This window comes from Ochotona curzoniae, unplaced genomic scaffold, assembly GCF_017591425.1.
Source record: "Ochotona curzoniae isolate NIBS_2020 unplaced genomic scaffold, NIBS_Ocur_1.0 contig_517, whole genome shotgun sequence".
Lineage (NCBI taxonomy): Eukaryota > Metazoa > Chordata > Mammalia > Lagomorpha > Ochotonidae > Ochotona > Ochotona curzoniae.
Genome location: NW_024466454.1, coordinates 7,434,069 through 7,458,133, shown reverse-complemented (window position 1 = coordinate 7,458,133; position 24,065 = coordinate 7,434,069). Strand labels below are relative to the sequence as shown.

The window sequence follows — 24,065 nt, the reverse complement described above, 5'->3', positions numbered from 1 at the left end:
GCAAAAGTGAGAAGGCTTCAAATGCCATGGCTTCCAACCTCCCAACCCTCTCCTTCCTGCTACTTTACCATCTTGGCAGGAGCCTATGGATTAGAAAGACTGAGCACAGCTGTGGCAGATGTGATCCAGGGGAGTGAAAACAAAGTAGGATGCTAGGACCTGTCACTATATGCTTCAGGTAAGCCACTTAACCTGTGTGGCCTCAGTTTCCCTTGAAGACACACTATGATCCAGTGATGTAGCTGGCTGAGCTCCAGGAACTTCACAGGAAGTGCCCTCAACCCCTTGGACTTGTGTGGACCCCTGTGGTCCAGAGGACAGTTCAGGGGCTCCAACAGCTCTCACACTCCCAGGAGAGGAATGCAGTCACAGGGAGCTGAGCTTTGTGAGAATCTCCACTAAATGCTGCCAGAGCACTGGCAGGGAACAGTGTCTTCACCAAGGTCTCTCCTGTTCTAGCTGCAGCCCCATTACAGACACCTGTTGGTACTGCCTGAGGGCAGTCGGGGATATAGGTCCCCTTGCCAGGTATTCCGTCTGTCACAGGGTTACTCACCCAAACCTCGGAGAAACTTATTCATCCCACTCTGCTCAGTGTCTGGGAGTTCTTCTAAGTACTGCTCCACTCGCTGTTCAAAGAGACCTGGGAATCAGGAGGAAGACAAGCAGAACTGTCACTGGGGAAAGGAGGGGGATCCTGGAGCATGGATGCCGAAGGAGAAGACATCAGACACTTGGGGTTTTCATTTACTGGCAGCATCATATCAAAATTTAGGCCAGTGTATCCAAATGATACCCAGCGGCATCTCACATTCACTCTACACAGCAGGAAGTCCCAGTGCGCAGTCCTGAACCGCAGTGTGGTGGTGATGCCACTTGCTTCTGAGCAGCCCCAACTAGAAAACCTGAGCTTCTTTAGAGCACTTTTTAAATAAACAAAACCAAAACCTTTATTTCCAAGGCAGAGAGTTGTGGAAAGGCAGAGTCTCCCATTCACAGTACAATCTCTAAAGGCCCACCAGCCTGGGTAAGGCCAAAGGCAGGAACCAGGAACTCAATCCATGTCTCCCACATAGACGCAAGGACCCACGGACTTGAGCCATCACTCACTGGCTTGCAGCCTATGCATCAGCACGGAGTGCAACCAGATGTGGAGCTGCGACTTAAACCCAAGCACTCCAATACAGGATGTGGCTGAAGCAAGTGGCATCTTAACAACCATGCCTCCAGGAGACTCATACCGTGTGGTTCCAGTTATATTTGTTGCCCTAAATGTTTAGTATTAGTGGACAGGAAAGACAACCCTGACACTCCAAAACTCTAGAATGAAACTGATGAAACAGCAAGACAACATAATCAAGTGTGCCTTGAATAGGGATGGCCACCAAAGTAGGACTTCAAGCCTGGTCCTCCCTGAGGCACTGCCCAAGTCCTGGGTTCTCAGAATCCCACGCCCCACCAACTGCTCAGCTGGTCTCTTAAGAATGAGAAGGGCATTTGGGGAGGAGATGGGCACTGATGGCACACTGATCTTGGTTGGGCAGGACTTATTCTGTGGAGACATTCACTGGGACTAAAGAAGGAAAAACAGATTCCTTGGAAGTTTTTCTAAGCAGAGAAAGCGTGGTGCTCGTTGCCACCCTCCAGCTTCCATCACAGGGCTTACTCATTCAATCCAGGGAAGGCCTGTAGCTGTCCACCCAAGCTCTCCCAGCCTTACCCTTTGCACGACACTTCCTCAGCTCCCTGTCTTGGATGAAGCCAGCAAACATCTGTGATTCCATAAAAACCTCAAGGAAACGGCGGATGCTTTTGGAGGCCACAGACTTGCGGAAGGCCTCGCGCTGGAAGGCCCGCTCCCCCTTCTCACTCTGCGTCAGAAAGAGGGAGTAGTGTCCGACAGTCTCCACGAAGAACCGGATGAACACCTCCGACACCAGCCCGTTGAGGGTATTACATTCTAGAAAGGGAAAGAGTGGCTCTTGGGTGCAGCTCGGCAGCCTGCAAGGCACTCCCAACCCCAACAGGCACAGTTTCCCTCTCCCCAAGAACACTTGGCGGCCAGCACCGCTGCTCTGCTTTGCACATGGGAATTGGCAAATAATCCTTGCTGGGTGAACGAAAGGGAAATCAGAGACCAGAACACCACTTTTCCCACTGGCCTGAAGTGACTGTTCTGCCTTCCCAGGACAAGGAGGTTCCATTTATCAGGCTTGAGATGGGGCCTGACAGAGAGGAATCGTTTGTTTCTTGTCAGCAACAAAGGTCGTAAGTGGTTGCTACCTTTTTGGGCTGTCTTGCCCAAATCTCCTGGAGTAGAGAAGATGCTAAAGCGGGGTCCCAAACCTGGGCCCTCGTAAGCTTGAAAGGGTAAGGTGCACAAGAGCATCGTACCAGCCCCCATGAGGGCCAGACTGAGAGCAGAAGGCATCTGGGACCAGAGCCGACTGCACCCAGGCTGGCCTCCCTCACCGTCGTCGGAGTCGCTGTCCGAGTCCTGGGAGATGAGTTCATTCTTCCTCTCCAGAGCCTGCTCCAATGCCGCCTGGAGCTTCCTAGGTAACAACGTGTCCTCATCGTCCATCTGCAGTAGGAGTGACAGCTGTCACAGTGGGCAGTGATGAGCAGACATCTGCTGGGTGCGAATACCTTAAATACATAATCTCATGTACTCCACCCAATAGTTCTGACACAACCGTCAGCTTCATTTTAAGACGAGAAACTAAGCACAGGTTAAGAAACTTGTCCAAAGTTATTCAGATAAAAAACAGCGGACAGTGGCCTTCACCACCCACTCTCACCAGGACCAGCCTGGGTTCCTATTCCCACAATCCTCATGAAGTCGCCATGATTCTGGCCCCTTCAGCCGCTTCTGCTCGGGGCAGAGAGGCTGAGTTATAGCCTGAGTCTCCGGGGGAAGCTTAGGCTGTCTCTATGTTCTGGGTTAGGGCCTTGCACCCGCAGACCTTGGCTGCATCAGCGGTGTGGAAGCAGAGTCCATTCCCAGAGGGGCTCGTGTTGAGCTGCGCTCCTCTGTGGAGAGCCAGGAGGATTTCCATGACTAGCCACAGCTCAGTGGTGAACAGCAGAGATTGTAGGCTTTTGTAGCATGTCAGCATGCCGCAGTAGTTCACCCCATCTTTCAGCAAGGGTTCCCAGCATTTGTTATCACCATTACTGTTGTAGGCAAGGGCTCTGGCTCAGGGAAATCCAGAGGCCTATCCAGGACCACATGGCTCAGAGCGGGCAGAGCCCAGAGGTCAGGTCTGGACATCCAGGCTGTGCTCCTGTACTGACTTCTGGAAGCTGACTAGGCATGATCCTCCTGAAGTGAAGGACTAGAGTATGGAGTCCAGAGCTCAACAAAGGTAATTGTGGCTGAGTGTTCTGCGAAGGAGGTGTGGAATGCTGGGAGCTTGTATCCCAGAAGCACCCACCCTAGTGCAGGCGTGCCACGCTTACCTGGCGGAGGAATCTGTCTGATCCCAGATTCACCATCAGTGCCTGAGGAGAAAAGGAGTCATTAGTGACAAGGCTCAGGATTTGAGTCCTTCAGCATCCTCTGCCAGGCCTCCACACTCCCCGCAGCCCTAGGGCCACAGAACAGGGTGAGTGGCACTGGAGGAAAGGACTTGCAGGAGGAAGAGAGGACCCCAGGCCACAGATAAGATCCCAGGAGCCTCTCCACCTTCTCCCACCTCCCTTCCTTCCCAGGGATTTTGATTTCCCCCTTCCCCTCCTTCCCCCTTTCTCCCAAGCTAGGTCCCCAGGCAGTCTACCTCCTCCACAGGCAATTCCTTCAGTTTAGGCAGGGAGCTGGAGAGCAGGCCAACCAGGAAGGGGGTGGGGCAGCAGACGATGTCAATCATGGAAGCCGGGAGAACAGGAATGAAGGTGTGTTGCCAGGAGAAGGGGTAGAGCAAGGCCACCACGGCGTGGGAGCAGCTGGACAGGGTACTGCCAAAGGACAGACACAGACCCCTGAGCCCGGGCCCAGCAGCTCTGGGGAAGTGTTGTCCGAGCTCGCCAAGGGCTCAGGACATCTGATATTAAACCCTCCAGCACAACAAAAATGCTTATGGGGCTTGGGTATCCAGGTGGACCCCCTGGGCCAGTGAAGCCCCCAGCTGCTGTTGCTCAAGGCCACAAGGACAACAGGACCTTCCTGTGGGGGATCCTCACTTACAAACATGAAGGAAGGCCTCAGCACTTGCGTACACACAAAATCACACACTTAAGCTCAGAGCATGGCCTCAGCAGGTGTGTAAGGACCAGCTCAGGGAGAACAGAAGGGGAGACAGGCAGGAGCTGACCATAGATTCCCAGAGGTGTCACTGCATCCATTCTACAGTGCACAGCTGGGGTGACACCCAGTGCCTGTCTAGTCGTCCATAGCAGAGTGCAGTGTTACTGTGGCTCTTGCTTCACTGGACACAGCATTGGAAGTGAGAAAGGAGTGCAGAGAAATCACACGGGGAGGTGGTCGGCACCCTCCTGGCCAGGCTGGGACACCTTCTATCTGTCCTCTCAAAGTAACTGCAGGTTGGGGGAGGGAAGTAAAGGGAAAGGTCAGCCTTCTTTGGGCCTGGCCGCCAAACAGAATGACTGAGGGGACAAAGGGAGAACAATCCCAACGGCGCCAGCTGGGATGGACAGAAGTGAACATGTGTCCCCATGTGTGCTGAGGGGCAGAGCAGATTCTAGGGGATGCTGGAGACCTGCCTGGCTGGACTCCATGTGTTGGGGCTGAGTCAGAGGCTCTCTCTCAGGGATGACATCACAGATAGGAACACAGAGGCCTCAAGCCCAGCTCACTTTCTGGGCTCATTTCTCTGCCACAAGCAAGCGTAGACCCCACAATCACCCATCAAAGTGCCAGGTGTTCTAGCAGGGACTTGAGCATATGACAAAACACGGATCCCTTCTGAGACAGAATAAACTTCCTTTTCTCAAAGAATTTCTGGAATGTCCAAGTATTTGTCAGTGCTCACCTGGCTTTCCTGCCAACTCAGACATCTAACATGGTGCTGGGCCTGGACATGGGTGCCCTGGCCTGGATGGTCCCTCCCCTGGGGACAGCAGCTCCTCATACCCTCAAGGACACATGGCTTGCAAAAGGCTTTGCCAGGGTGGGGACACATTGTTTTCCATGACCCCCGGCCTTGGGAGACCCACCACTATACGCAGAACAAGGTCCAGGGGAACTGAGGACATGAAAACCTCAGACACAAGCAACACAACCTGAGCTGGCTGGACCTATCCCAGTCCAGTTCCATGCGCCATCTCTGGGGCTGCCTGTCCCTCCCCTGTCCTGACACAGGCCAGCCTCAGGTAGGAGAGTCAGTGAAGACCAAGCCTGGCACAGCTTTAGGTCTGAGCAGGCCAAGAACAGCATCCTGGGGTGTTTTCCTCCTAGAATGGCCCTGGAATGTGCTCAGAGGCAGCTATGGCCACAGCAAACAATGGCTGCATTCACAATCCTCCAGGAGCTGAGCTAGGGGGTTGGGGCATAGAGGAGGCACAACCCTGGGCCAGCAGGGTGGGATCCTTCAGGAGAAGAAACCCCAGGGACAGGTCCTGCTAGAGGCCCCTGAGGTCTGGGCAGCCGGGGCCCACTGTGGGCACCAGATACTGTTAGTTCCCGCTGCCATGCGGCCCCTACAAAAGGGGCCCAGGGAAACATCTAGAATAGTGAGATACAGAGGCACTGAGGTTGTGATAGGAACAAGTAAGGGGCAGCTTCATTTCTAAACCAGGGCCTCTCTGGAAAAGCCAGCAGCTCTGGTTTTACTCCTCCATCCCTAGGCTCCTGCCCCAGGGCCCTACTAGAGCACCCCCATACTGGAAATTGATCCAGGAAGAGAATTTTCCTTTAGTTCCCTCTTCTCTGCAGATGACATGGCATGGCACAGATCAGGAACCTTTGCTGTTGTCTAAATGACTGAATTAATTCCCCCAATCACCAATCTGGAAAAGCCACCATCTGTGATGGATTCTTGGACATCAGGGTCCCGTCTCTCCTTGCCTATTCCCCTCTTCACACCCCTTACATTCTTCTGTAAGTCTTCAACTGCCTAGGATAGCTTTCACCTCTTCCCTCCTTCACACCTCCCCCCCTGAAATCATAAACACAGATGCTCAGGTCCAGTTTTGGCCATCTGTCCAACTCTCTCCTTACTGCTCCCACGCCGACCACTCTGGAGATCATCCTCCAAGTTTTGTGGCCAACTGCCTTGCAGCTGCACCCTCAACACCCCTCCTCCTCTACAACTCTCAGAGTGCTCAGTTCTGACTCATTCCCATCAGCTGCCTGCTCCAGGCCACACCTCTTTCGGGCTCTCTCGCTGGCTGCTTCGGTGCCTCCCAAAGCAGCTCTTCTGGAACTCTGTTGCTCCTTCCCAACTCAGCGGCCCACCACGATGCCCCTCGCCTTGCCTCCCCCTCCAGTGAAAACACAGCCCTCAGCCACAAACTTCACTTGCTGACCTTTCTCTAAGGCTGCCTGCACCTGCGTGCTTGGCCCCCGCAAGGACAGACGTGGCTCTCCCCTTCCTTCAGGCTAAGTCCTCCACTGGGTTCTCATTCCTGCCATTGCGTGTGTCTCAGCCATCCTCTCTGCCCCAGTGTGCCAACCTTCCCCTCTTCATACAGGCTTTATCTTACCACACATGTGCAAGCGCACCCCCACCCCACACACCAATTCTACTTCATATGTGGCACACAGTGGGGTTTGTGGAATTAACTGATCTGAGGGTGTATGATCCGATCTCCCCCTTCTCCCTTGCCCTGCTGGGCCCCACCTGAGTTTATCTGCCACAAAAATGACCCGGCGCTCCAGCAGCAGTGAGGCGAAGATCCGGATGAGCTGGCGCACACTGAGGCAGGTAAAAAGGCACTCAAAGTCCACATGCTCGAGTCGTGAGTCCATGGGCCGCCGTAGCTCCAACACCTGCAGGAGAGGCACGGGGAAAGTGGGGCCCCAGGAAAAGTACCCAGAGGTTATATTCCCCTCCATCCCTCAGGAAAAGGACCTCTGCTCTGCCATACTGTGCAATGTGAGCCAGGCTCTGTCTCCCAGACCACAGCTCTGTTTCACACTAGCCAACCACCACTATGGGGGTGAGAGAGCTACCTGTGACAGTTGGGGAGGCTCTGTGAAGAAGGGGAGGAGAACCATGAAAAGGAGGAGGAGCCACACAGCCTGCCTTATCTGTAGGGTCCTGCCGGTCCTCTTGTCCATCTTCCCAGCCTGACCAGACCCCACCGGAAGACCAACACCTCTGTTCTCAGCCATCTCTGGATGGGCAGTGTTGCTTGTCCTTGTTGCCATGTCCCCTCCCTTTCCTGCTAGAAAGTTTCCTTCCAGAAGTTATGTTTACTTGTCATCCTGGTCCTTATCACCATCACCCCGTCCTGTATCAGGGACAAAGACAACATGAGGAAAGGGCTGGCCATTCCTTGGTCCTGCCAGGAAGCAGGACTGACTTCATCGTAGAGCCAGGCCTAGCTCTCTTCCCTGCAATGGCCATTCCCAAGGTCAGTGCTATGGCTCTAGCAGCCACTTCTCTGGGCACAGCTGTGAGGATGGAGAATGACAACCGCCAGCCACAGCAGGGAGAACATGAACTGCACCCTCCCTAGCCTCATTCCTGGCCCTGCAGCCTTTGAGAACTGGAGTGGGAAGCCAATGCTCTCTTATAGTTCTATCAGAGTTAACTCTCTTAAGAGGCTTCTACCCCACATAGCCTTCATTTTTCTCAGGATCTCTGAAGAGATTCTGACTGCCAACCCACCAGAGATCCCTCCAGTCCCCAGATCGCTCTGTGACTTCCCAGGCTGCCTTTCCTGCAGGACAGGGAATGGCTAGGAGGCTCAGTGACTGGCAGTTCTGGCTACGCCCCTGCTGCAGTGGACATGGAGGATGGAATGCCGTTGACAGTCATGTCAGAGGCTTCTGCAACCCTAACAGGAAGCCCACCGACCCTGTCTCCTAAAAGCCCTGTTTGTACAGTTCAACAAGCTCTGTCTTCCAGCACCCAGCCTTACACTGCCACTACCCTTTGTGTCTGGCTACCCAGTGACAGAGAGCTTCTCCTTCCCTGACCCTGCAGGAGACCACAGCCCAGCAGGCTCAAGGAGCCTCCACAGCACAGCCTTAAGATGGACAGGACAAAGATATGGTGAAGATCCACACAGGAGCTGGGAGGTGTTGGGGAGGACAACAATCAGGTGGGGTCAGGTAAGCACTGTGGTGCACAGGATGCTGGACTTGGAGTACCCAAAGAGAGGAGCAGACAGTGCCTTCTGGGCAAATGGGGGCTCAGGGAGTGTTAGAGTGATGAGAAGTGAGTATGGTGAGGATGCCAGGGCCAGATCCCAATGGACCCCCAGGATTCCTATGGGGTCTCAGGATGGGACAGTTGTCCAATCCCCATAGCAAATGATGAAGGGGAGAAGCAGGTAAAAAACAAAACCAAAAAACATCCCAGGTGGGTATTTACCCCTGTCAAACAGCCCAGTATGCTTCTCTAGATAGTCCCCTTGCCCACTCTGCAACAACAAATTCATCCCTTCTTCCCCCTCCCAGGATCCAAGGCTGGCCTCTGACTCTCACAGGTTGATTTTGTTGTTCTAACTTGAGAACACCAAAAGCCGCTAGTTGATGGCCAGCACCCCTTCCTGTTCTTGGCCAACAACCAGTGTCTGCATGCAGCCTGCCCTGTGCTTTCTCAGTGCAGTGTGGTTACCCTCTCTCTCTGCTGGAGCCATGCCTACCAGCCCTCACAAACACTCCCCGGCTCCACCATGGCTTTCACCTGGTGCCCCTTCCCAGTTTCTCTTCAAAAGTCTTGGCAAGATTCTCAATTCACCCCACATGGGCCCCACCACTCCTGAGGAGGTACCTGCTGCCATGGCTTCCGAGTATGCCCCTCACCCTGAATGTGTTGCTATGTCATCTACTTGCTGGGTTCCTTGGGCTGGAGAGTACTCTGCTCTGGGCTCTCTTGCCTTCCTTAGCTACACTTCTCTCTACTAAATGCCTTCTCGTAGGCATCTCATGGCTATCGCCAACCTAACATGCACCTAACTGAACTCTTCCTCTTTATCATTTGCTTCTGCTTTTGGAGCTCCCATCTTTGGACATAGTTCCATCCTACCCTGTGTGGTTCATGCCACAGAACTGGGAGTCAACCTTACAAGCACTGTTAATAGTCACTCCCCACTTCCAAGCACATGCAAAGTTTTGTTGCTCCTACTGCTAAACTACATCTCCACTTCATCCACTTCATTTCTCCTGCTACATTTCAGTCCAAGCCACTGTCATCGTTTGCCTTTACTACAGCAACAGTATCTGAGCTGGTCTCTCTGTACTCATTCCAAGCCATTATTTTTAGAGCAGTCAACAGCAAGTTTAAAAACATGAATCAGATCTTATCTTAACAGTGCTGCGATAACATCTAAAGTCCTGATCTTGGACCTGCAGGAACAGGGAACCTGGTGAGGGCTTGGTTCTTGCCTACCTCACCGCCATGCTCCACACGCTTTCAGCCATCTGGGCCTTTCCTTAGTTGCTTTACCACTCTCCCAGCCTTTGCCTTTGCTGCTTCCTCCACTTGGGATCACCCACACTCTCACACCTTCCTCCTTCAGTCTCCCTCCTCCCACTCTCCTTCACTATCTGCTATTCAATCAACAGGATGTCTTCTCCCCAGGCACTCCCTGTCACTTTCTTCGGGGAGGCCTCCCAAGACCTCTAACCTAAAGCAGGTCTCTCATTACATACTTTCAGTAGGCTGTGTTCCCTCATTTACCTCTTAACACATTACAGATTATGGAGAGAGAGAGAGAGAGAGAGAAAGAGAGAGATGTATTCAATACTAGCATGCCCCTCTAGCCTAGCATCTGGCCTGCAGGCCATATAAGGCCCATGAAGTTGTATGGTCTGGCCCTGCCAAGGCTATCCCAGGTGGGACCTGAAATTCAATAAACCCATAGCAGTCTAATTTTTATGCTGACAACTTTGTAGGCCCCACAGATGACATCATAAGCCTCCAAGTGGCCCTTGGCAGAAAAACAAAACATCCCCCACCCTCATCCTACACTACAAACTCCACAAGGAGAGAGTGGTGTTCCCTCTCTAACTTTCTGACTCTGCCCCAATGTCTGGAACATCCTCTGGCTGTGAGAAGAGCACAGACTCAGAAGTATTTCCTGAGTCAGCAGAAGAAAAGCAGGTGGAATGCAGCTCAGCCCTAATGAGTCAGGAAAGCCCCTCAGAAGAGCAAGAGTTGGCAACGCTTCCACCCTCTGTGGATTAGGTATCAGACAAAGGGGCAATGGAGTGGTGTGTGCTGTGTCACCTCCCAATTACTGCAACCTGGATTGTCCCGGCCCTGCAGTCCAAGCGAAGAGGCAGCACGAATTCCCACCTCATTGCCAGCCCCTGGCAGGAACGTCTTCACCTTGATGGTCTTGCCTGGAGCCGGGAAGGGCGATTCCATGAGACTCCGCATGAAGGGATAGACCAAGGCAGCAGAGATCCCACGCCGGCGTTCCACCTCATCCAGCACCTGTGCCCACAAAAGGAGGCGTGTCAGGAGGCTGGCTCTCCTCACCTCCTGGGCAGGCAAGAGGGGAGCCTGGCATCTGGCCAGATGCTGGGAGACAAGAGGACTAGTTGGCCATGGTTGTCACACCTGAGCAGCGCCCAGCTCTGTTCCCAGGCTGGCCTCATTTCAGTCCCCAAAGGCAGAGAGCAGTCAGGTAGAGGAAATACCATCTGAAAGTCAGCTCCCACACTCCCAGGGGCACTCCTGGCTTCCCCCAGGGACTCTGGGGTTTGTCCATTACCAGACTGGGTCGTGACATGAACAGGCACTTGCCAACACAGGAGCTAGGGAAATGCCAGCCAGCCAGGTAGGGAGCCAGGCTTCGGCATCAGCAGGGAAACAGAGTTTACTTATGTTGGCTCTTGTGTCCTCTTTCTCCTGCCTGCTCTCACACACAGGTGGTTTTTTCATCTAAGCTGCCTCTACAAACTCCTGTGAAAGCTGTCAGCTGATTGGGGTGGGGGAGCAGGAGGGAACTGAGCCAGAGCCTCTTACCTTGGAAAACAAGCCAAAGCAGCCCAGGCGGCTGATGACACAGTACACCTCTGGCAACCGAGGCCCTTTCCCACTTGGCTGGACCGGGATGGGACAAGAAGAGACAGACAGAGAATGAATCATTACATGGCTCCTTCTCCTTGGGAACTGAGGACTAAGGACCACCCTTCTAGTGGAGGAAGACACCAGGCCTCTTCTAAACTCTACCCCTACCCCCCAAACCCTTGCCAAAGGACAGGCGCAGGCTTCAGCCCCCCAGGTGCCCTGACTCCTGCGAAGCTCTGTGCAGGCGCCCTGATCCTCCCAGGAGAGGGCTGGTGAAGGATGGAGCAGTTTGACAAAAGCCACGGAGTTATTTGTGCTAAGGCTGGGGCCTCAGCAGATGTGACACTGATGAGGATTTGTGTACATTCTTTGGAGGAGGCAGTGTGGCCTTAGGCCCCCACAGGGGACAGTCTAGAAAACATCCCTTTTCTTGGTTGCTTTTTCTGTCCTCCTTTCTTTGACCCACCTTCACTCTAAGAGGACAAACGGAAAACAGAAAAGGGCACACAACTATTGTTCTTTGAAGGTTTACTACATTATGAGTCCTAGGGTTTGGCTTCAGACAAAAACAAATCAACCAAATAACTTAAGAAGACACATTGTTACTCCCCCCGTCTTCCAGCTGAGGCAACTGAGTTTAAAAGAGTCTAGGCTGTTGTCTGAGGTGTCAAGTATCTCTCTGGAAGTTGTGGTCAAGGAGGCCAGGGTCTGCTTTGGCCTCCAAAGCTGTCCTCCAAAGCAAGCTGCACTCTGACAAGAAGGAAGTGCAAGGAGACCCAAAACACAGGACAGAGGAATGCTACAGTATAGAGAGGAACAATGGGGAAAAAAAAAAGAAAAGGTAGGTAGTTTGGAGGAGTTGTATGCATGGGGCTGTCCTGGCCTCAAGCCCCCAGAAGCAGTTTGGGTAAGTCTCTTCTCCAGGAAGGGGCTGGCAGGGCCCAGTGGGGAGGGAACAGACCAGCAGGTGCTGGCCCCTTGTGCAGGCTGCTAAGCAAATGCAGATGCAGCTATTTCAGTCTCTAAACCTGCTGGCCACAAGTCCCAGATCTAAACAGAAGGCAGGATCTGTTTTTGTCCATATTTGGCCTGAAACACACTCCTCTCTCTTTCCTTCTCCCCCGCCTCTCCTAAAGCCCCAAGTGATTAAATCAAGTATGTGGGATTTGGGTTAGAATCATTGTGTCCAATCTGCAGGAATGCCGAGCTAGTGCCAGCCCCCATGGCAGGGACCCAGCCCAGGCCTTCTCTGACAGCGCCAGGACAAACACGCTCCTCCCTGGGGGCGGCCGGCCTGCTGCAAAGCAGCAGCTCTCCCCCATGGGGGCTTGGCCAAGGCAGCGCCTGGAATGCTCCCCCATAGGCCCAAGGGACATGGAGCATGCTGGCCTCTGCTTTGCTCCCCATCTGGCACCTGGGACTGCTCTGCATTTCCTTGTCTTCATGCACTGGGCATCATCCTTTGCCCCCAGACCACTGTCTATATGACCGGTAATCAAGAACTTGAGGTCAATTCTGACTCTGTCTTATGCTGGCTGTGTGACCTTGAGCAAGTCACTGCACCTCTGACTCCCACTTTCATTATCAAGGATAATGAAACCCATTGGAATTATTGTGAGAATAACAGAAAAGACACGCTTGAGTATCTTTCTGGGAACATGACAGGGTCTTAACAAAAGTTTACTTCTTCAACCCTTTCCCTCTAGGTTCAAAATCCAGCCTCCTCTACTAGCCCATCTCACGTTCCCTGCAGGTGGGCTCTTTACACACCTTCATCATAGAACCTGACCCTTAGCAGGTGTAAGTGTGTTTCTGATGAATCAGTGCCTTGGAATTCTTCCTTTAGGCTTCCTGCTGTACAGTACACCTGTCTAGGATTCTCCTCATCTGTCCCTAGACTGGTGTCTGCTGAGGGCTTCTTGCACGGAGACCTGGAAGGCCTAGACCGCTGGTCGCCCAAACAAGGAGCCCCAGAGGAGTGTGCAACAACAGCCCAGATCTGGGCCAGGTCCTTTCTGGCACTCAGGACTCTACCTCAATCTATTTTTCAGGGAAAGCAGATGAAAAAGGACTTCTCTCCTTACAAAATAGCTTGTATTCAAAACCAAATCCCTTTCTCATAAGGTCAGGCTGTCTCTCCCAGAGAAGGCATTTGTCCCTGTCTGACCTCTAGCCTGGTGAGGCCAAGGATAGGACCCCTCCTTAGACCAGACTGGCCTGCTATGGGGGTGAAAAAGATCGTCCTCCACCAAATCTGATGCATGAATATGGACTACTGGGGTGGCAGGACCCTGAAACCACAGCTCAGGGTTCCAAGACAGCTGAATGAAAAGGAAAAGCACAGAAAGGCTAAAAAAGCTTTGACAGCATCATAGAAGTGGGTCCACTCTCTCTTCCTATTGGAGATGCTCTTGCATCCTGGGGCCCAGCTAAAGGGTGGCCTCACAACGCTGGACTTCACACAAGCTGAAACGCCAAAAGGTGCATTTATGCACATGCACATGTACAAGTGCGTGTACACACACACACACACACACACACACACACTTCCTGGCCCAGCCCTCAAGGACCCAATGGGCCTACTCACCAGTAAGCGTCTGCAGTAGCCAAAGCGCCTGCTGCCATCTTCTCCGGTTAGCATGAAAGAAAATGTCTCACTGGAACAGGGAGAAGCCTGGAATCAGGGAGGTCTCAGGGGACCCAGGAAACAGTCCCAAGAACAGAAACTGTAGCCTCAGGGGTGGGAAGAAGGACCAAGCTGCTGCAGGCCCCACGTGGCTGCCCTGTACTGTGCAGGCAGGAAGGCTATGTACCCCTTTCCACCCTCCAGTAAGGCCAGGCTGAACCTCACCTGCTATACTCGGACACGGGGAGCCAGTCCTTGGCATCAGGGAAGCAAAACTGTGGAATGGCTTTGAGCCTTTCCTCTGCCTCCCGCATCTGCTTGGTGGGTCGGTCCAGCTGCAGGGAAGAGGGAGATCGGGAACAAATGACCAAAAGACCACCTGGAACTTCAGGGGAGGGTGCACTGGTTGGGAAGCCTGTCTTCCCAGGAGCTCTAGAGCAGCCCACTGATGGGCATGCTTCTCGGCCAACCTGCCCACATCTGCTTCTCACACAGGCCTTGTACCTGACAATGTGCTGTTTGCTGGGACTGTCAGCTGCGAACAAAACAGACAAGATCCCTTGCCCTGCTCCTTCTGGTCAGGGGTGAGGGACAGCAGCAATAGCATTTCAGAAGTGCATGAGGGCAAGGAGCACAGTAATGGGGCAGAGGGGGCAGGGCAGGGCAGGGGGTGCATGCATTTGGGTGCCTGGGAGGACCTGACGCAAGGGCAAAGAGGGAGACAAGGAGGCCAGGCCGCTGGTAGGTGACAGACAAGGTCGGTGGGTAAGAGGCAGTGACTGCTGCTGGCTATTGGCTTTCTTTGAGGGGTGACAGAGAAGTTGTGGGACTGACTGTGGTATGAATACACTAAGAATCACCGAGTTTTACACTTCCAGTGAGCAACCTGTACAGTGTGTGAATTCTATCTCAATGAAGTGGCTAAAGTGGGAAAAGGAGCTGGGGTCCTCCCTCTGGACCCTGAAGTCCTTGCAAATAACTTGCTCTTCATGGGAAGCACAGAGATGGGGCGGGGTTGGGGTGGGGGTCTCTCAGCCCTGCACCTCAGAGTAAGCACCGGCCCACACCCACCTACTGCTCCTCTGCTCCCCTGAGGCCCAGCCCGCCCTCCAGTTGGGAGGGGGCTAGTTCAGGGCTGCAGCTGAATGAGCAGCTGAAACAAGTTACAGCATCTAGTCCTCCCCTGCTGGGCCTTGCAGAGGGGGGAGCAGGGTTTTAGGGGCAGAGGCGCCTTACCTTAGGAAACTGGTAGGAGACCTCCGGGAGGTAGGTGTTTCGGGATGGCTTCTTCCTGAGGGACACCACCACAAAGTACTCAAAGAGCTCCCGCTCCTGCCACTCAAGCAGTTCCAGCTCCAGGGTCCGATAGCTGGGCGCGCGCTTCAGCATTGACTGGATGTGGACCAGGCGCTGTGTGTGGGCTGGGGGCAGGTCACACATCAGGGGACACACAGGCTGGCCCCTCACAGCCTCCCAGGAGCCACTCTGCTCTGATCCAGGGCTCTTCCCTGTGGATTTTCTCTAAGCACACGAGCCTCCCGGGCTTCCCCTTCCCCAGCTAGGTCCCTGAATGGGACGTCACTAGCTTAGTCCTCTGGAGCTGCTGGAGGCTGAACTGGGGCCAACAGGACTGCCCAAACAGGCAAGCCCAGGGATGAGTCACTGCACCTATGCTATCCCAGTGCCAGCAGAGGTGGACAATATAAATATCTGCGGAGGCTTCAGCCCGGGGCTCCTACCAGAGTCCTTGACCTTGGGCTCTTGGCTTCTGTCCCTCAGAAGTCCACTTGCCCAACTGCCTAGGGCCCAATAGTGAAGGAAGGGAGGAGGGAGCAAGCTTTGTATCGCTTCAATCACCCGAGCAGGGCCAGGCAGGGCTTCACAGCAGAGACCTGCCCAGGTCCCCAGGAATGGGAAGGTCACAGAACCTTTTCAGGGAGGGCAGTGATCTCTCCTCTGGTGATGGGGTCATCTATGGGGTGGCCTCCAGAGGACTGATTTCCTCAGCCTTTGAGATTACAATTATTGCAACCAGAAGAGGTGCTTTTAATCTGAACCCATCTCTGACCCTCTAGAGTGACATTAACCATGCAAATTAAGCACATGATTCCCAGGATCACTTGCCTTCACTTTGGCAAAGGGAGATGGGTGGATTTAACCTTACAGGGCTGAGCTCAAACATCTGTAAGAATGGAATGCCCTACAGCTCCCTGTTTTGTAGGCCTGGTTATCTTGCCTTTGGCTGCTGCACACTGGAACTGCATATGTGAAGGAGGGGCGGACGGATCCCCTGCAGCCAAAGCTGGGAAGGAGTTGGGGAGTCAGGCCTCACCTTTGAACCTGTCATCGGAGTCGCTCTCACTTTCACTGTTTTCATCTGGAAAAGGAATGGCAGGAGTGCATGTTGCGTTTTTCTTCCATGTCCCTCCCAACTCTTTTTCACAGGAAGGACCTGTACCCACGCTGGGTTGCTATGGGCCCATTGTCAGGCATCTGTGGGTGGCAGCTGAGTGAACTGGGCTCAGGGTCCATCAGAATCCAAACTGTGGGTACTTATCTATTTGTAAATCCCTATCCAGGCCTGATCAGGTAGGGGAACTGAGCCAGCTGAGAGGCTTACAGGCCTAAAACACCAGGGCCTTGCCTCTGGGTGGCTAAGATATGAAATGGCAAACAGACCGCTGTGCCCTGTGTCTGACTTCTTTTGCCAGAAGCAGAGTTCCACACCTACCCCTGACCCCAGGCCCCACAGCCTGAAGCCTAAAGGACCTCATCTGCAAGGAGCTTCTGTGCTCTCTGGCCTACCCTTCTAACGTGGGTATTTTCTGGAAGGATTCTGTTGCCCTGGATGACAGGAAGACCCTAGGACTGGCCCATAGAGTGAGGCCGGTCTATGCTATACTCCCCTTTCCTCATGCCCAAGGGCCCCAGACACCTGAACAGGTTCAGATGCAGCCTACCTCTTAGCGATGCTGTCTCAATGCTGGACATAGAGAGCTTTTTTAACCTCTTCTTTCCCCTCTTGGCACTGTAGATGGAGTTAATTCTCTGAACAAGCTGGGTGAGAAAAGGAGGGAAGGTGAGGTGACCTCAATAGTCTCCAACTAGGTAAATCTGTCCATTCCTTTCACTCTCTAATTGGTGCAAGCTTTCTGTACCCCACAGCTCTGGGCCTAGCATTGGTCCTCCTAATGAGCTGTCCTCCAGTAGAGACTCACCAGCCATGCCTGGTTGCTCTCCATCTGCCTGCTCCCCTAGGAGTGGTCTCCTGCCCCAAGACCAAGACACTAAACTTAGCTCCCCAGAGGAAGGAACTGTGATCAAACTAGACAGGATGGGAGCTCCTGGGTCCCAAGAGTCATTGAACCAACTGAGACAAAGAGCTTCTCAGATGCAATAACAGGAACAAGGATTCTAGCCTTTCCCCTCTGGGCCATAACCTGGGGCCCTGACAGGAAGAAGCTAAATTCCCAATATACCCAAGCATTGTTTGCAGGCTATAAATACCAGCTGGAGAAATCCTGCTGCTTTGGGCTGGGGGTTTGAGCCTGACTGTCCATATGTGCAAATCATTGCTAAAAATTATTTTAAGATCTTGGGGAATCAAAGAAAGGAAGATCATAGTTGGATCCCAGCTCCTGGGACTGTCTGGAAATGTTTCCGTGTGCACAAAGACCCCCAACATTTTTACACTGCCCTCACTGACACAGAGTCTCAGCCAGCCTTTCTCTAACATCTGAGTACCAAGATCAGTGGATGCATCTTCATTGGTTTGAAAAGGAAATGAACTAAATGAAAATCCAGTCATGGACCTTAACCTCATTCAAAGGGAATTGAGGAAGCAGCACAGAGAGAGGAAGGAAAGACAGAAGGAAGGAAGGACAGAAGGGGCCAGAGAGCTGCCTGCCTGCCTGCCCACCTGCCCAGCCCCTGCACACTCTCTAGGAGACTACCTTGGGGATGCGGCGGGCCCGGCGGCTGGACAGCAGCTCACTGGTGGTGCTGAGGCTGTCCTCATTGAGGCTTGAGGGAGAAGACGGCAGGCTCAGCTGAGCCAGCAGCAGCATGTCGTCATGGCTGTGTCTCTTGGGTAATCGTGGCAGCCGGTGGCTCTTCCTTTCTGACCAGTTCCCACTGCGCAGGGACTGGCTGCTGGGTTTCAGGGAGAGCTGGTATGAGAAAGAGAGGATATGATGGAGGAGCCAAGGAGGAACCATGGATTCCTTTGCCAGAACCTGATGCTAGGACATTGACAGAGAAGCCATGGTCTGGCAAACTAGACAGGATAAGAGTGCCTGGGTCCCAAGAATCATTGAACCAAGCGACTTGGTTGACCCCCAGCCCCAATCCTCGCACTGTCCTCCCCTGGATTCCCACTGACCACATTGCCCTTGTCAGATCTGAGCTGCCAATCAGGATTAGATTAATACTTGCCACTCACTAAGGCCTGCCTGTCTGGGTAAGCCTGGTAACCAGGATTGACTTCTTCCTGGAACAGCCCAAGGAATCTGGGCTCTGACCAATACTGGGCAAGGCACGCCTCACCCTTGACTGGCTCTCCAGATGTGAGATCCTGGGCTGCCCCAGGGCTTCAACCCTGATCTATTTTCTGTCTCCCGCGTCTCTGCTTGTGGTGGGCCCTAATCACAGCTGGGCAGGTGGGGGTCCCTGCAGATGTCCACCCATTATCTGGATCTGAACTGCCTCTCCTCATTTAGCCACTTGTCAGCAAATCCTGCTTCCTTCCAACCCCTCAATAACCTCCTTCTACCCTTGCTCTGGAAATACAAATTCAGTGCAAGCCTGTTGGAACTGTAATAAAGAATAAATACATCTTTAGTATTAGAAATTATATCATTCCAAAGGCAGAAGAAATAATTTTTGGACACTCTGGCCAATGTGGTAACTATCCAGGTCCCTCATCTGCAGAGAACTGGAATGACTTCCTCTTAGCTCCTGTACAAGACCAGACTGAACCTAACTCACCCTTTACACTAGCATCTATTCTGCCTTGTCTCAGTCCATTTTCTATGGATTCATACTTCCTCAAGCGAAAGTGGTTTCCTTCCGGTGCTGCACACACCTGCCTGGTTCTGTATGTCTGGTTTAGGGCCTATACCCATCCCTAAAGGCTGACCTGGAGGTCACCCCTGAGTTGCAGAATACCAACCAGGACCCTGCCTTCTGGCTGCTCACCTGAGCAGACAGGACCTGGCTGCCACTCTCAGGCTGACCCCACCAGCCCACGTCAAGGCTGCGTTACCTGCGTGGGTGGACTGTTGTACTTCCTGTCCTGAGGACTCCACATCCTGTGCAAAGAGTCCAGCGAGTTCTCAGACAGTTGCTGGGATTTTCGGCCTGCTCGTCGGCTCTTTAAGTCCACATCCTCATACGGATTCTCCTTGGGCAGATCTCCTGCAGAGGAGGAAGGATTAGAGAAGTGGGAGAAGGGAAGAAGGAACTACACACACACACACACACACACACACACACACACACACACAGAGAGAGAGAGAGGCAGAAGTCTTCCAAACCAAAGAGAATGGCTTCTGCCTGGCCCCTGCAGCTCATGAGTCACACAGCTGCCCATCTGCAGTGGGAGGGCTACAAACAGATCCTGGCTCCAAGTCCAGAAGTGGAGCGCCCCCACCTCCAGTGCAGCTCAGCTCAGCCTCCTCGGGACTCTGCCTTATAAATGCAGAGATTGCACAAGACTGGGCTCAGCTACCCCTGCCTGTGCCCAGTCGAAGGACAAAGCCAACACCAGGAGTTTTTCCTTGGCTGCTAAAGTCCTAGAGCTAAGGAGTTTAGGCAGGAAAGGGGTTCAGAGGGTCACATGGCTGTCCCTTTCCCCAGCTCACTAGGGATCACTCTTCTGAAGGAAGACCAGGGACAGGAACAGTATGGAGGTGGGGCTTGATGAAGCCTCCCTCTCACGTTTTCCACTGTTCAATGTGTCCAGGGATTTTGTCTTGTTCATGGAGGCAACTCCAGCACTAGAACAAGTGCTTAGCAAATAGTGTGTATGCAGTAATTCCTTGCTCAATGAACTGTACTAACTGCAAAGCCAGACCATTTCCTCTGCAGCTGAATACAGCAGAAAAGAAGCATCCTCATTTCTCTTTTAGAATAAACTCTCCTGCTGTGACCCAGGGAGCTGTGAAAGGTTTGGAAGGACTCTAGGCCAAGGCACAGGGGTAAGAAGGGTGGGGAGAGTTCTTGCTAAAATTCCTGGCAGTTGGCATTATATTGGCACCACCTAGAAATCTCAGCAGAGACTGCCCATGAAGAGTGATTCTGAGACAGACCCCTCCCACAGGCTATATCTTCCTGTTCCTTCCCCTCCAACATACACCTAGACTTTCCTAAAGCACAAGAAATCACGAACCAGTGCAGTCTGAGACCAGTCTTAGTGGCATAACAGCAGTAGGGACAAGGCCCAACGGACCTTGAGTGGACAGAGTCCTCTGCTTTACTTGCCTTGCTTCTTCATGTCCTTTGGAATTGGGACCTGGCTACCAGGCACAGAGTAAGGTTCTGTTGAAGCGGGCATACCTGGTGAGAGCAGAATGCAGCATGGGTCGTGGCCATCTGCCTACATATGCCTGCATGTGCCTAGCCACCCCAGAAGAGCCCAGACCCCACTCCTTGGGGAGTAGGCAGAAGAGCAAGCTAGAGGACTGCCATACAAACACAGCTGCTCAGAGAGTAAGCTTTCCTAGATAGGGTGAAGAAAAACTCATCCCCATATGCTTTCAGATTCCTCGATGTCCATAGCTGAAGTTCTACCACACTGTGGCATCTTACTGCTGCTGTAAGAAACCACAATGAGTTTCGGAAATGCCTTCCCAAAGGAAGTTGGGGGAGGGAGGATCTCAGTCACAGCTGGAGAGACAACAGCAGGAGCAATACAACTCTGTGAACTCAGGAGTCCAAGTTGGGTGGCAAAGAATTTGGGGCTGGATGAAGTGATGCCCAACACTGAGCAGAGTCCCCAGAAATGCAGCTGACTTATCCCTGCAACGTGGTTCTGCTGATGCATCTCCACTGCAGGCCCTGTTCTCCAGCCCATCCCGCTGGGGGCTGCGCAGGAAGGCACTGCAGGATCCCATTCTTCTGCAGGGGTGAGGTGGTGACGTCCATGTAATTTATGATCCTGGAAAGCAGGATAAGAGCCTCCCCGTTCAGATGGCTATAGGGAGAAGGTTGATTCTGAGTACAGCAAACCCAAATGCCCCCAGACTAGAAGACCAGCCAGTGTTTTTGTCATCATGCCACAACCAAGGTGAAGACCTGTCTCAATCCCTCCAGTTCAGGGTTCCTTGACACTCTGCACATTTGGGGTTGGATAATGCTTGTGGTGGACCATCCTGTTCATCCAATCTGCTAGCTGACATCAGTACTTCCTCAGCTCTAACCACTACAAATGTCTTCAGACATGGATCAAAGCCCCTTTGGGGTAGAGCCAAGGATGAGAGGGAGACAGGGGCTGGTATAGTAGATTAAGCTGCTGCCTACAATACTGGCATTCCATATGAGTACCAGTTTGAGTTCTGGCTGCTCCACTTCCAATCCAGTTCCCTACTAATGTGCCTGGGAAAAGCAACAGAGGATGACCTAAGGGCTTGGGTCCCTGCACCTATACAGGAGACCTGAAAGAAGCTCCAGGCATCTAGCTTTAGTCTGGCCCAGCCTTGGCCATTGTGACCATTTAGGGAGTCAATCAGTAGATCTAAGATTTTTCTCTTAGTGTCTCTACCTCTCTGTCTTTCTCTGTAACTCTATATTCCAAATAAATAAAATAAATCATTATAAAAATATTAAAAAGCGGGGGTGGTGGCTTAGGGAGAATGGAAAGAATGGAAGGAAGCAAAAAAGCAGGCAGAAAGTCATTGCCTGCTATTAGCAACTACTGCTAAACCCAAGGCTAACCCTCTTTTCTTCCATCCTTTCCTCTGTCCCTTCTCCTTACTCCCTCCTTCCTTCCCTGGAATCAGAGCCATTAAATTTTGATAATAAATCCAAAGCCCCATCACAAAATGTAGGGCTCCAAGGCTAAGGAACAGTCTGACGCTCAGTGCTGAGGCACAACAGCGACCACGCAAGGCCAAACAGCTGTGAGCAGCATGTTCCTAAGGCTGGCCCTGTCTCTCTGCAGGACCCTGATTTCAGGAAGGTATCAAATGCTGGCTCCTATCCAGGGCCTAAAGCCAGGCTCTTCCTTCTCCAGCAATATTTGGTACCTCTCTGATGGAACCAAGCCTCTGGTGACTCCTTTAGGAACCAAGGCTGACACCGACCCCAGCTAAAACTCTCACTACCTCATTCTACCTGTCTCTCCTGCTTCCTACACTGCCCCAGGTAACCCTTTAGGAGCTGTCTCTAGGGTACATCTCCAGGCAGTGGGCATGCCCAGGGTGCAGAGGTGTGAGGATGTGCAGAGGCCAGGTGGATGTGGGATCCCAGAGCTACTAAACAGACCTGCGAGAGCAAATGAACACACCCAGTCAACAGGTCAGAGTGGGGAGAGCAGCAGAGCTGGGGAACAGTATTCAGAACAGAGCTCCAGGGAACTGGAAGAAGCTCGAGGCAGGCAGGGAAGTGCGGGGCTGATTTGGTGGGGACAGCAAGACAGACAGGAAGCCTGGCAGATGGCAGTGCAAGACTTTCACCTGCCTTCCTGCCCACATAACTTCCTCAGAACAGTCTACATGGAGGACGGCCTCTTCCTAGGAGGCCTGGCCCCGTGCAGCCCTCTCTCATCCAGCCTCGCTGAGGAAGCCAGGGGTCTCAACCTTTCCCAGCTTTGCTGATGAGATAAGGGGCAAGGGCATCACCAAGAATGTCCGCTTTGCACTCTTCTAAAAGAGGCCTGTCAGAGTCAGCCTGCTGATCCTCCCACTGGGCGCTGATCCTCCCACTGGGCCCTGCCCCACCTCCTTCCCATCACTCCTGGTAACCATAAAGCAACACCCACTCCCCCATCCCCAACCTAAAAGAATCACTTAGGGAAGGTGTGTGTGTGTGTGTGTGTGTGTGTGTGTGTGTGTGTGCGCACTGGACAGTCCCAGCTTCCTGGGTCACACCCATGGCTATGTCCTGGAGTTTGTAGCCTCCTTCCCTGAGACTCTAGTTCCCATCAACTGTTTGCTGTCCTGGTTTGCAGCATTCTCCTCCCCTGTCATGCAGCAGAGAAAAAAAGTCAGGCTCAAGCCCAACCCCACCAGGCCAGCTGTTACCCACCCTTCAAGTCTTGACCCCATTTCCCAACCCAACCCCCTTCCCGGGTAACCCCTCTTAGCTGTTTGGTTTCCTGTGGCAACCTCCATCCTGGTAGGTACCCTCTGTGCCTGATTGTTTCCCAGCCTGGGTGGTGAGTGAGAGAAGAAGGCAGAGAGTGGAGGCTCAAAACGCTCTGCAGTACAGGCCACTGGCCTGGTCCCCAGCCTGCATCCCACAGAAGTTCCTGGAAACTCTCCGTCAGCCTGAGCTAGCTGATGGGAACGGGAATCTGCAGGAATGCAGCTCAGTCTCCTTGGTCCGGCGCCGAGGCCACTCTACATAACTCCCTAACAAGCTGCTTCCTCGGGTACATTTTTAAATGTCAGACTGAGAATGCAAACGAGTTGAAGGCTTAGCCGAATAGCAGCATCTTCCGAGAGCAGATGTCAAACTAGACAGACAAGAATGAACAGCCGCAGAAAGCAGCAAGACAGCAACTTTCCTCTTGAACTCTTCCTATTGTACAGTAGCAGAATAAACTTCAGCCTGCTTGGCAGATCCCCTATACCCAGCACCCTAGGCATCATGCCCAGGGTGAGCAGGGGTCCAGCAAACTCCCTTGGCCCCCAGTTTAAATCCACTGCTGACATGAAGACATGTTAGTCCTGGGACCCACTGGCCCTCAGCTTTGGCTTTGAAGAGCTCAGGAGCCACAATCAGCTGGTAGGGAGGAGACAACTTGGCTGCTCTTTGACTCCCCTCCCCTGCCCAAGGCCCCCACAGTCACACGCCTGGAGCAAAGCACTGTTTGTCCCTGTGGAAGTGAAGCAGCACAGGGTTGGGCAGTCCAGCAAACATGAGAAACAACCTTCATCCAACAGAATGTAGACTGGATAATGCCGCGACAGCAAGGACCCCCAGGAAGTCAGAGCTACTAGTCCTTGTGAGGCCAAAAGTGAAGCTGACATTCGGAGCCAAACCACCAGAGAACCTCTGAAGCCTGGTGAGGGTGAAGAGGTGGAAGGGGAGGGGGAGGGAGGAAAGACAGGGGAGGGAGGCTCCACATT

The 24,065-nt window shown here is 53.0% G+C and overlaps 1 protein-coding gene across 8 annotated transcripts in view; it reads right to left on the bottom strand.

Moving 5' to 3' along the window:
• Nucleotides 1–24,065, bottom strand: part of DENND2B (DENN domain containing 2B) — a 107,186-nt gene that overhangs the window by 768 nt on the left and 82,353 nt on the right. For 4 of the 8 annotated variants that reach the window (XM_040988964.1, XM_040988967.1, XM_040988970.1 and 1 more), the window contains 15 exons: nt 19,040–19,191; nt 17,730–17,945; nt 16,737–16,833; nt 16,109–16,153; nt 15,013–15,197; nt 14,002–14,111; nt 13,738–13,807; nt 11,106–11,183; nt 10,431–10,571; nt 6,801–6,949; nt 3,780–3,957; nt 3,463–3,504; nt 2,473–2,584; nt 1,721–1,960; nt 557–643 (listed from right to left, as the gene is read on the bottom strand). In XM_040988964.1, coding sequence (XP_040844898.1) covers nt 557–643; nt 1,721–1,960; nt 2,473–2,584; nt 3,463–3,504; nt 3,780–3,957; nt 6,801–6,949; nt 10,431–10,571; nt 11,106–11,183; nt 13,738–13,807; nt 14,002–14,111; nt 15,013–15,197; nt 16,109–16,153; nt 16,737–16,833; nt 17,730–17,945; nt 19,040–19,191 — 1,902 coding nt within the window. Of the gene's footprint in view, nt 1–556; nt 644–1,720; nt 1,961–2,472; nt 2,585–3,462; nt 3,505–3,779; nt 3,958–6,800; nt 6,950–10,430; nt 10,572–11,105; nt 11,184–13,737; nt 13,808–14,001; nt 14,112–15,012; nt 15,198–16,108; nt 16,154–16,736; nt 16,834–17,729; nt 17,946–19,039; nt 19,238–24,065 lie in introns of all 8 variants that reach the window. The other 4 variants (XM_040988965.1, XM_040988969.1, XM_040988968.1 and 1 more) reach the window with 4 other exon arrangements.